Genomic DNA, 12995 nt, shown 5'->3' with positions numbered 1-12995 from the left:
AATGTATTCCTAAGAGCCAACTTCCGATTTTTCGTTAAAGATGCAATCTAAATAATTTAACCGAAACATATAAAAAAGCTCCTCGGATTTGTTTAAAAATGGTTTAAAAATTCGCCACATTATCCGAATTTTGTTTTGCCTCCTCAAAATATCAATTAGAGACAAAAAAAATTTTTTTTTGAATATTTTTATCGCCCGTATTTAAATTCATCAAGACAAACATTAACATTGTGAACTTTTTCAATCGAAACTAGATACCTGTTTACATTATTCTTGTGATGTAAGTATGGAAATCCAAGTCATTTGATATGCATATGATTGAGTAATAATACCCGGGGACATTCAGATCTTCTCTCTATCTAATCGGTTCGTTTCATAGGCAAATCATTATGATTAGTCAGTTGAAAAGAGAGCTGTGCAATTAGTAACAGTATCAGTTAGCGATGATAACGATTACATCTGGGGGTTTCCACAGCCCCCGTAGACACATTTCGAGTGGGAAATTTGCTTTACTTTACTAGTCATGAGAGTATTCTTATTAGTCATATAACATATGAAATCCAAAATATATTGTGGATGTATAAATGATGAAATTAATAATAAAGCTCACTATGAACTATTCTTGTAGTGTTTGGTAGTGTTTTATCAATACGAAGCAGCAAGATGACAATAAATATCCCAAATGTGGCACGCAATGTTAACAGATGTATGACATCACTGGTCATTCACTATAATGAAAGTTAAATCAGCAATAATTCTAATTTAATCAATCAATCAATTCAATCAAATTTTATTTTATCACCGAATTTATAGAAGTCCGAGTTAATATTGTCGATGTTAATGGCTTTGTTTTGCTGGACCGCTGACAAGGCGACGTTCGAATTGGCATTCTGGGCGTCGATATCTGCGAGCAGATAAGTAGAAATATGAAATATTAATTAAAGTGTTCAAAAATACAAACTGACACGAGTAACCAATGATACTTACTATACACTTCACTGCCCTGATATGCCTGTATAATGTCATACGAGTTGCCCTTCTGTTGCAATATCGTTGAGGTGGCATAGTCCACTCCAATGCATTCGATAGCCAACCGCTGAGCTAGCGTGCACTTATCGTCACAAGAAACTTCTTGACGCAATCGGGCTGAACACTCAGCAACCTGCTCATAGAAACTATCTTCATATCCTCCACACAGAACGTAATACCGCGCCATGTTGAGACCTGCCGAATCGCTATAAAGCCCCGATCGGATCATGAAACAGCGCATCACACATCGCGTTTCCTGGCGGACGAAATTGTCATCGTTCAGCAATTCATTCAGCTGTTCAAACGACGCATACCCCAACATGGCAGCGCACTCGAGAACGAGCTGCGCATCATGTAGGGTGGTAAACCGTATCGACTGTGGAACAGTTGTGTTGACCGTCCCGTACTGGTCCAAATAGCACTGTACCGATTCGGATGATCGGGTGCACTTAGATGACCGTGAAACTTTCGTATCGCTACTCTGGAGGCATCTCTGGGTGCGGTTGTCGCTACAGGTGTCGTTCGGATTCGGATGGAAGAAACGACCATACACCGGTGATAATCCGTCTGAATCTGTCCAATCACGTGTAACAAGTGTTATGCAGCGAGCAAGACAATCCTCTTGGACGTTATATTGTTTACACTCGTCGGATGCTCTTTGAAGGCTTTTGTAGACTATTTTGTGTCTATCAGTTGCAGTTACAAGCTGCGTAACCAATATTATAAATGGAACAGAAAAATGAACCATGATTGATAAATATTGGTTTTGCTTCTACAAAATAGTTACTCCTGTTCTATTGAACGTCAATTAATTACTTGAATGGTGAGATAGATTTTTTTTCATTTTCACTGTCAGTTGTTAGCGTATTTGATTATTGAAAGTATCACGTACCGAAATATGAATACTCAAATACAATTGTAGGGAGGAACTATCGTTCTATGTAAGCTATAGAATACAGACAATGGAGCGACAGCCAGTGAATGAAAAATTTAGTTTAGAGCCGAGTCAGGTACGGAACTCTGAAGAGTAAATATGTACCACCTACAGTTGAGATCGCAGGGTGTGTGATATCCGGCATAACCACCAGAAACACCATTTAGCCGAACTACGTTGGCGGAATATAAGAAAATTGTTTCTCTTGGAAACATTTCACAGTATCGCAAAGTACCAACCAATACTAGTAACATACTTAGTCCGCTTTTTACGTGGTTTTTTCATTCGGATTTTGAATTTTTCGCGAAATTTTTTGGCACAGTTTTCGGGATTTCCACGGTTATTACGCAGATTAAAAAAAATAATTAAACGCGGTTCTGCCTTCTTATATACTAAGTACTGCAAAACTTCTTTCTGCGCCCAAAACGGGTGAACGTAAATTGAATCAGAGCGTAACAAGAGGGAGCGTTATTTGGAATTTTGAGCGTAAAAAAGGTTTGCAATCTTTTAGGAAAGCAAAGTTTGATATTTAACTTACTTTTAGTCTTAAGATGTGTCTTTTACCAAATTTGGTATTGAGGTCGTCCAAATTGTTTCGGCTATCTTGGTCGTCCAATTGTTTGAGTGCTGAGGCCTTAAGATGTTCTTGGTACGCAAAGAAATCAACAAGTGATAAGTGGTGAAGATCCTTGATAACGCACAGTAAGACGTTCATCATCGTTTTCAAGTATTTAAAGTTTTACAAGAACCTCCTGGAGCTTGGACCTGTGTTTTGTGATACATTGAATAGAATGCAACCATTGCATAGGTTCACGGTCATCCAAGAGAACCCTGGAATCGGCTTTAAGATCTACACGCGTAACCAGAAATCTTTCGCCTTGTTTCCAAAGTGGTACAACCCCTTTGTGGTACATAGAATAGAATGCGTCCAATGCATAGGTTCATGATTATCCTAGAAAACCCTGGAATAGGCCTTGAGATCTACACGCGTACCACGCCTTGTTTCAATAGTGGTACAACCCCTTTGTGGTATATAAAGGGCCTTAAGATCTACAAGCGTAATCAAAAATCTTTCGGCTTGTTTCAAAAGTTGTACAACCTCTTTGTGGTACATGGAATTAAATGCGTCCATTGCATAGATTCATGGTCATCCAAGAAAACTCTGGTAAAGGCCTTAAGATCTACACGCGTAACCAGAGCTCTTTTGGCTTGTTTCAAAAGTGGTACAACCCCTTTGTGGTCCATAGAATAAAATGTGTCCATGGCATATGCTAATGGCCATCCTAGAAATTTATGGAGTAATACTTCTAGGCTTACACCAATAACTAGTTGGTCTTTAATCTGATATAAATACGGTACATGGTCTTTGCAATATTAGCCCGTTTTTTTCCTTACACACTTAATTTTTTTTACCGGGTCTCAGCAAAATGGTCAACTTTTACCGAGATTCGCACAGCCGTGCTCCAGAAAACATGTTTTTTTTTCCGAGATTCATGTCAAAATTGCTGGAAATCACCAAATAATTTGCCGCAAATCAGCTAACAAACATCATGTTTGCCGGAATATCAGTTTATTATTTTGCTGGCGCACGGCTGTGCGGATTTTTGCAGAGCTTTAAAAATAAAAACTAAGTATGTACGTTTCCGGCGTGAAGTTGTCTCGTTCCAATTTATTCACATTTGGGCCCAGGAATAAACAGTTTCGTACGTGATATGAATGAAGTTTGTAAACTGGAACCCATGACAACAAGAACTACTTGGAATGCAAATATGTCAAAATGAGGTTACACACCTTGTTTGTTCTTCAAAAACTGCCTAGAGCTAATGACAACAACTTGAACTACTTGGAATATATTTATATACCTAGAAGGGGTCACACAACTTGTTTATTCTTCAATAACTGCCTCCATTACGAAGGTTGATCCACAGACCTTGACTTTATGGAGTTCGTAGACTATCTGGAGCCCACAAGAACAAAAAGAACTACTTGGAATACAAATATATACCAAGAAGTGGTTTCACAACCCGAGTAGACGAAAATAGCTCAATAATATCAAATGTTGATAAGATAGCAAAATGTGATATGGACTTGATTGATATAAGAGATAAAAGATCAGACGACAATATCAATAATTTGCACTAAAATATCATGAGGAGATCAAGTTATGCTATTTGTAAGAAGTAATCAATATCATGTGCCATTAGTTTGTTCTTATACATAGCATATCTTGATATTTAAATGATATTTCGGTGCAAATTTTTGATATTGTTGCCTGTTCTTTTATCTCTTATATCAATCAAATCCATATCATGTTTTGTTATTCTGTTTATGGCTTCTGCCCGGGAACTTGTTTATTCTCAAATAACTGTCTTCATTACGAAGGTTGATCAACAGACCTTGACTCTATGGAGTTCGTAGACTACCTGGCATCAATAACAACATCAAGAACTACAAGGAATACAAACATATACCTAGAAGGGGTCACACAACTTGTTTATTCTTCAATAACTGCCTCCATTACGGAGGTTGATCCACAGACCTTGATTCTATGAAGTTCGTAGACTACCTGGGGCCTACGAGAACAACAAGAACTACTTGGAATACAAACATATACCAAGAAGGGGTCACACAACTTGTTTATTCTCCAATAACTGCCTCCGTTACGGAGGTTGATTTACAGACCTTGACTCTGTGGAGTTCGTAGATCATGACAACAGGTAATACCACTTCGCAAGCCTAAATTCTGTTTCTAGAACATCCGCAGTACTTACATCATCTAAAAACTAATCCAAATTTGCATCAGATAAACGCTTGAAACTTGTTTTACGCTCCTATAGGGCGTGAAAAAAGGGAGCGTTATTTGGAATTTTGAGCGTAAAAGGAGGGAGCGTAAAAAGAGGTTTTACAGTATATGTGAAGGCTATATAAGGTTGCTAAGTTACCTTCCACAATTAGGTAATGCTTGCTTCTATGGAACTTGCTTCCACCGTGATGGGAGGAAATCCCTCGACTGAGTGACGAACCCTCCTATACTTTTTTCATTACCTTGCTTCCCCTCGAGGTAAACTGTCTACTTCATGGATTCTACCATTCGAACTTTCGTGTTTTTGTCTAAACTTCTCCGGTACTACCAATATGTTTTATTTCGGAGAAGTCGGCCTGTTGTGCTGTTCAGCAGCACTCTTTTGTGCTATCGCCGGTGTACCCAAGCCTTCACCTTGAAGTGACTGGTGTCTCGGCGACTTTAGCAGCACATTCTTCACAATCTACTCGGTCTCATCCCAACGGTGAATCTAACCCACTCCTACAGAGCCGCGGCGAAGGACCCAAGTAACCAAAAGTTCCTTTAAGAGTATGTTTTTCGCTTAATCAGCTTCACACAGCTGCTTAACTGAAAAACGTACTCTTAAAGGAACTTTTGGTTACTTGCAGGTTCTTCCGATACCAACGCCAACAAGCCGATTGACAAAGTCGGTCCAGCGATTCCGGGAGAGCAGGGCCGTCCGGTTCACTGGTGCCCTGACGACCGTAACTGGTTGTATTTCATTGCGAACTACTCGGTCTAATCCCCGGCGGTGGATCCAGCCTACGCCGACGAAGAGATCCCCGACGAAGGAAGTTCTCCAGATACCGATGCTCGACTCATTTCTTCTGCAACTCGGATGAAATCCTTTTAGCTACCCTGTCGACTGCATTCCACGTGCTTTCCTCTCGGCACATTTTATCTATCACGTTCTCGTGGTTTAAACCGTGTATTTCCCTTCGAACTCCCTCAAACCTGGGGCATTCAAAGGTCACGTGCTCCACCGTCTCCTCGACGTTTTCACACTCCGGGCGAAATGGCGAGGCAGCATGCCCAAACCAATGTAAATACTTCCTGAAGCAGCCGTGGCCTGACAGGAACTGTGTCAGGTGAAAGTTTACTTCGCCTTGCTTCCTGTCCATCCACGTTGACAGATTTGGAATGCGTCGGTGGGTCCACCTTTCATTGTCCGTACTGTCCCATTCATGCTGGCACCTCTCCATTGAACGAATACTCTCCATTTTTCTCACGTTTCTCGTCTCTTTCCGCTGATAGCACTCAATATCTTCCGCCAGGCTGATGCAGATAGGGACCATCCCGGCGATAACGCATACTGCCTCCGACGATATCGTTCTGTAGGCGTTCGCGACTGGTATGATCATCAGCCGGAAGGCACTTTGTAGTCTTCTACGGTTTCGCTTGGTTCCCAGCGCATTACCCCAAGCAGGGACTCCATACCGCAGTATCGATGACGAGACATAATGAAATTTAGCCGATCCTCGATCATCACTCCCAGATGTTTCAGTAATCGCTTCGATGCAATCGCATGATCATCAACGACAATCTCCATCCGCTGAATCGCCTGACTGTTGCTGACTAATAGCACCTCCGTCTTATGGTGAGCTATTTGTAGCTTCACTCCGGTCATCCAGCACTCGATCATTGCTATCGTCTCCGTCGCCAACACCTCTACTTCTTCAAGTGTCTCACCCATCACCGATAGTGACACGTCGTCCGCAAAACCCACGATTTTAACTTTTTTAGGCAACCGCAGACTCATGACTCTATTGTACATCCCGTTCCAAAGAGTTGGACCTAGAATGGAGCCTTGAGGAACGCCCGCTGTAACCCGCACCGACTTACGCCCTTCGTTAATGTCGTACACAAACACTCTGCTCTGAAAGTATCTCTTTAGGATATGGCACAGGTAACCAAGGACCCGCATTCTATGCAGCGCTGATACGATGGTTTCGAAGCTGGCACTATTGAACGCACTTTTTACGTCTATTGTTACCACTGCGCAATATCGATCCTCCTCTTCGATCTTCCTCTTCGCTTCTCAGCGCTCTCGAGCACTGTCCGAATTGCATCCACCGTCAATACTCCTTTACGGAACCCAAACTGCATCTTCGACAGTTTGCGCTCCCTTGCCCTCCCTACATTTCGCAAGCCTATTCAGGATAATCCTCTCTAGGAGCTTCCCGTGTGTGTCCAACAGACAAATGGGTCTATAAGAAGCCGGATTACCCGGAGGCTTTCCTGGCTTCGACAGCTTCTGGATTTTCCACATTTCTGGGAAGTTGCCTTCGTCCAGGCACTTTTGCAGCAGCGTTCTGACATATCCGGACATGCCACGAGCGCAGCTGTCAGCGCCACGTTCCACCCCACGCAGCACAAATTGTTTCACTACTGAACATTTCACTGTGTTGCAACTATTCGGAAAGAAACAATCTTTGCGTATGTGCCATCAAATATAACTCTCTTGCAATCTAAAAAGCGCAAGAGGTGGAGCCTACGGGAACATCCTTCGATTGCAGTAAAATTGCAATAATGTTGCAAAATACTGCAGAAGAAAAAAATAAAATAAAAATATAAAACTGGATTCGATTTATGGATCTTGTGATTGATAGTCCTTCACTCTACCACAGCACCATTCAACACTTCGAAGGGACTGCATGTTGACTCACAATAAAAACCATACCATTATGAAGTTTTGTACTAGGGTTTCCTGTTCCTTGATTGCACCATCACAAGACAAAATGGGAGTTGTCAAAACGTTGAACGATGCTAAATTAAACATGAAGATACATTCAACTTATCTGCAACTTAATTTAAACAAACAATTAAATTTTGAAAGACGCATTGAAGTTACATGGTAAAAAATATGCAACTTAATGATTTTGTTTCGTGTTTGCAACATGAAGTGCAGTATTTTATGTTTGTTTGTTTCCAAATGTCAAACACGTACTGCATTGCAATTTTAATGAAACATTGATCACAATTCGAATATTTTTGGCATCTTGATGCAACCTTTTCGTGCTTTGATGTTTTTTCAATGCCTTTAATGAAACTGAATAGAAACAAGGTGCTTTTAGGAAGATGTTGCGTGTGTTACTTGGGACGGTATTCCATCCGACCGGGGGCTTTCCTCGCCTGCATTCGCTTCGCCGCTTCTGCAAGCTCCTCATTGCAGGGCTGTGCAATGTCAGGATTGTACATTCATAGAAAACTTACAATGATACTTTTTCTATATGGCTAACCATCATTGCACAAAGAGCATCCAAGACAACCAAATGCAACGACGCTCGTGCTGATGAAGAACATGCGAAAATGTGTATCCCCGCTGCACAAGATATTGTGTTCTATGCTTTGCATTAGTTTTCACACGATTAGCTTTATATGTGTGCACGGCCTAATGACAATACAACTGCAAATTGATGGTGTTGAGTATCTTTTCGATGGCAAGTGAAATGATGGTCCGGTATCGTGCTACTCTTTTATATTTTGGAGAATGAAGGAAGAAGCAAATCCGATCATTTCAATAGGCATGTCACAATAAACAGCTTTGTGCTACTATGATGGTTGAGGAGAGTGTGGAATGCAGAAGAATAAGCGTGTCTATATCAGGGTGTTAAAAGGTGTTGATGGTGATGGTGCACAGCACTGCCTCATTGGATACTTGTTGATACTCAGTGTTTGTTTCTTCTGCTTCTCCGTACGGTATTGGTGGTCACGTATTCGGGTCGTTTTTCGGGAAAAGACCATCCACGATCTCCTTCAACGTGGCCGGACACTTTTCGGCTGGCGTCGACGGACCCTTCATCTTCGCCATCACGACTCTATAAGCATCCTCCCATGGGTTGGCGTCTGCTTCTCGATACAACACCTTGTAACAGTTTGACTTACTAACTTTGATGGCCTTTTTTAAAGCGGTCCTAGCTTCCCGGAACACCATCTCTCTCTCTGGGTCCGTCCTCGCTCTTTGTGCTTGCCGCCTGGCTCTAAAACAAGCAGCACGAAGCGTACTGAGTCCCTAGTTCCATCAGTAAGCTGGACGCCGATTGCTCCTCGGCTCCAGTTTACGCGGCATTGCTGCATCACAAGCCGTTACCATTCTCCTTGCTAGCTCGACTACTGCATTTACGATCTCGGTACTATTGTCTGATCCAAGTGCGTAGACGAAAAGGTCATTATTGAAGGCTTTAATCTTCCACTTCCTCTCGCTGGTCATCCTTCTCCGCGTTTCACCATTGTTTCGTTGCGTTGGTCGATACGGTAACCTATCGCCGAATGGTCGCTATGGGTGTAGTCTTCACTTACTTTCCGGTGCCTTCATTGCACAATCGTACATCTACTTCGCTAGAGCTCCCTGCCCCACAGCTCAGGCATTAAAGTCACCTGCTATGACTACTGGCCTTCGTCCGATCAGCTTGTCAGTTAACTGATCCATTATATGGCTGAACCGTTTCACGGTCCATCGTGGAGGTGCTTAGCAGCTACATACAAAGACGCCGTTGATTTTGGCACTCACGAAGCCTTCACATGAACTCTCTACCACTTATTGGTTAGGAAATCTGCATATAACTTGTATTGCAGCCATTTCCATTCTATCAGCCACCTAGTTGCCGTTATCAGGTTATCGCTACGTCACACATTGTTTCTGTTGTTGACTGCCATAACAGTTGTTGTGCGGTATCGCAGTGATTCGCAGAGATTAATCTGAATTATATCCACTACTGCTTAAGCAACACCTCTTGTTTCTCAGTGAGTAACAACAACTGTGGTGTGACTTACTAAAGGTCTGACTTATGCACAACGCGTCGTATTTGGAACTCCTTTGTGACACAAAATGCGCAAGAGGTGGAGCCTATTTGCAACATCTTGCGGCTATAATGAAAATAAAAACACAAAAACCAACCGGGGATCGAACCATGAACCATGAGATTTGCAACCTTCTGCTATAACCATCAGACCAACAATTCTATTTGGAGATTCTGCTACAAGCGCACTACATAAACAACAAAGTCATTTGTAACTTCATTGTACCTTATACGGAACATGCAGGGGACTGTCAAAAATAAAATACTGCTCAGCTGAGCTCAAAGTGCTTTGCAACATATCAGAAACATTGTCGTAACAGCAATGAACCGAAGTGTTATTAATTCTGCAACTTATATGTTTTGTTTCTGATATGAAACACATCGAATTTTAAACCACCCAGAAGTCAGATGGGTAGAATATTGCGACGCCACTTAAACGGAAATGAAACATTGTGATTTTCTGTAACTGGGAAGTGGCTTTAATGTGACTCGATGTATTGCCAGTGTCTTCAATGCAATTTATTAGGAACAAACACCTATTTGAAAGATGTTGCGCATGCTGCTTGGGTGCTGGCCTGCGATCGCCTTCTTATATGCAGGGCATTTGTAGCCATCCGTCTTATGGTCATTCCCGTCCTGTGGTGTGCAAAGCTTGCACTTGGGTCTTTGCGACCAGTCTTTTCTAAAATGACCTGTTTCTCCACATTTCCAACACTTGTTGGATCTGTCCGGACCATTACAAGCTCCTGCCCGGTGTCCGAAGCCCAAACATTTGAAACATCTCTCCGTTTGTTTATTAATTTGCGGGGTGGCTTTCAATGGGCATTTTGACCATCCAACAGTCAGTTTGCCTACCTCCAGAGTTTTGTTAGCAGCGGCTACTGGCAGACAAATCATCGCTTTATGTGCCTCCGTGTGCTTTCCTTATTCGGATAGTCAGTTGCACCTTACCCAGATTACACTGTGACTTAAGTGCATCCTTGAGTTACTCTTACGACGTGATCTCGTCTAGATCTCTGCATATTATTACCGGAATTAACCTCCGCCTTTGCGCCCAGCGATTTTGCAATGCGCTCTTGCTTAATCGAGCTGTCAACCGTAGGGTCCGTCTTTAGCTTGAAGAGCATCTCTTCGGTTTGTGTCGCCTGATCTTTACTACGTTCTCGCCCAAGTCCCTCAGCTCCGGATCCTCTCAAACCTTCTTCAGGAGCGCTGCATACGTCGTAGCGTCTTTGGCCGTGACGAGTACGGCTTCTCTCTTAGGCGGCTTCTGACGCAGCGGAGGCCTTTCTTTCTTGTACTGCTCCATTATTCTAGCCTTCATTCGCTTCGACTGTCTATTTCTTTTCTCATTCTGGGTTACTACGGTAACCGCTTCATCGGCCCTCAGTGCTTCTGTATCGAATTCATTGGCAGCCGATATTAGTGCGTTCCGGATCTTGTGAACCATGTCCTTAATCTCCTTATGGACGTTGTTCTTCTCATCTATGAAATTTTGTGGCTCCTCCACCAATTTCTTCGCTGCTATTTTTTGCGGATTTTGTGAGGGCTCGTTTAACACACTCTGATCTGGCCTTGCTTCTACTGCTGTTGTTGCTGTAGCACTACTGCCACCGGTAGTGGTGATCTCACCAACCCACTATTGGAGAACGGGTTCGCTGCTCCTGCGTGGTATGTCGAATTACTCATTCTATAGGGTCCCCCTCCAAACTGTTATCTCCACCCATCGTACGTAATCGCTTATGATCCATGTATTGTCTTTACAAGCAGTGAGGTCCATGTAGGGTTGACACGGGCTCACTAATATGGCCGTGTTCAGAACCTATCGCGCAATCGGGAAAATCTCAACCGAGCCTAGTATTCACCAATCAGATTGGTGCACGAATATTGAACATATTTGGTGGACCGCTAGTTTTTTTTACCGGGACGGAGGCGGCCGTACTGTTAGCCCACTCGCCATTTTAAGCCGGTGTCACCCTTCCTTACGCAGGGAGTAGAACAGCACGACCGTTAGTCCAATGTCGTCGTTTCCAATCTACTATCCAGGTTCTGTCCGTTGTCATAAGCCGTGACCAGTATGTATATCGTAATTAGGACCTTACTGGTATCGATCCTAATGTACCGGTTGGCACTCCTGTTGATGGGCTAAAGCGCTTTGGATGACGGCACGGGTCGCTTGTACAGAGCTGCTTATACACTTGTGAACTTTTGTAGAGATTCAACAGAGCCCACTGTCAAACCTCCGCCACATCCATTAGGAAGATTCCGCTTGGGCTGGCTTGGAACCAGTGAACTGGTCATCTCCCGAAGGAAACGCCAACTATGTGGATTTTCATTGGCGCCGTGTGTGTGTATATGTTTTTCTTCTTCCTAAGAAATGGAGGGGGAATCTGCTCAACAGACATCCTGGGTTGTCCAGGAAGTGCGGGGTTAGGGATCACCTCCAACAGCAAACGAGGGAGGCAGGACTACATCCCCGACCCGCTAAACCGTTTCCATTGCCGCCAAGCCCATAGTCCCTTCGGTACAACCAGAAGTAATGCTTCAAAGGGGGGCCAGTGCTCAAGGCACCCTCGAGGTTAGCTGCGTGTCCTTGCAGCACCGAACATCGTAACTCACTTTTTTAGAAGAACACCATGGTATCGTGCCAGCGCGTTGCCGGCTTTCCAGGTGGCCTTACCACGCCCTATGTCCTCGGAAGGTGGGAAGGGTCGACTTCGCGCCTGCTTCCCTCTGCACGACTGGTATCAAGAATGATGATGCCGCGTGCACCCCAAATTGACCTTTCTGCGATGGGGCCTATTCGCCAGCACACAGAGGGACTTGCCGACGCGGTGCCTACGCCTGCCCCAGCCTTGACGAGGACCCCTTTCCGTCCTCGGGCTCGGAACCCGCCCGGTTGACCGATGCCGCGAAAGCGACGATACCATGTTGTTCTTCGCGTGGCCACTTGTTCGATAAAAGGATCGAGTTCGACCACAGAGCATGACCACCGGTATGACCCATGAAGCCGACTCCGATCCCTTCTGTGTAGCTCCGAGACGATTTGGGCGATAGCCGATAAAACGGCGTTCCAGCCAACTTCATCTTTACACATCCTCCGAACTAGGTTGTCCGGGGTAGTGTCCAGACCACATGTGACAAGCATGTGGTCACGCATTGCGCGAAAACGTGAGCACACGAACAACACGTGTTCCGCCGTTTCCTTTAAACCTGCGCACACCAAACACTCGGGCGAAGTCGTGCAAGCCAGCTGCGTTACCTGCACTGTGATTTTGCAGCACGCTTAAGCGCCGGGAACATCGAACCCTCCATGGGTGCTGGCTGTTCACAGCTTTGCTGGAACAAATCAAACAATTGAGGGGGTTCGTGCAGCATTGTGCCTTATGTCCCTCCCAATCCGCAACGT

General features: G+C 43.8%; 1 protein-coding gene across 1 annotated transcript; it reads right to left on the bottom strand.

Moving 5' to 3' along the window:
* Positions 1-779: 779 nt before the first annotated feature.
* On the bottom strand, positions 780-1777 carry LOC134222931 (general odorant-binding protein 45-like). The gene is made up of 2 exons (XM_062702077.1): positions 988-1777; positions 780-904 (listed from the first exon to the last, which is right to left on the bottom strand). The coding sequence occupies exons 1-2, from the start codon at positions 1775-1777 to the stop codon at positions 780-782; spliced, it is 915 nt and encodes a 304-aa protein (XP_062558061.1).
* Positions 1778-12995: the final 11218 nt, after the last annotated feature.

This window comes from Armigeres subalbatus, chromosome 3 (assembly GCF_024139115.2).
Source record: "Armigeres subalbatus isolate Guangzhou_Male chromosome 3, GZ_Asu_2, whole genome shotgun sequence".
NCBI lineage: Eukaryota > Metazoa > Arthropoda > Insecta > Diptera > Culicidae > Armigeres > Armigeres subalbatus.
The sequence above is the reverse complement of the archived record's forward strand: the minus strand, read 5'-3'. Positions and strand labels throughout refer to the sequence as shown.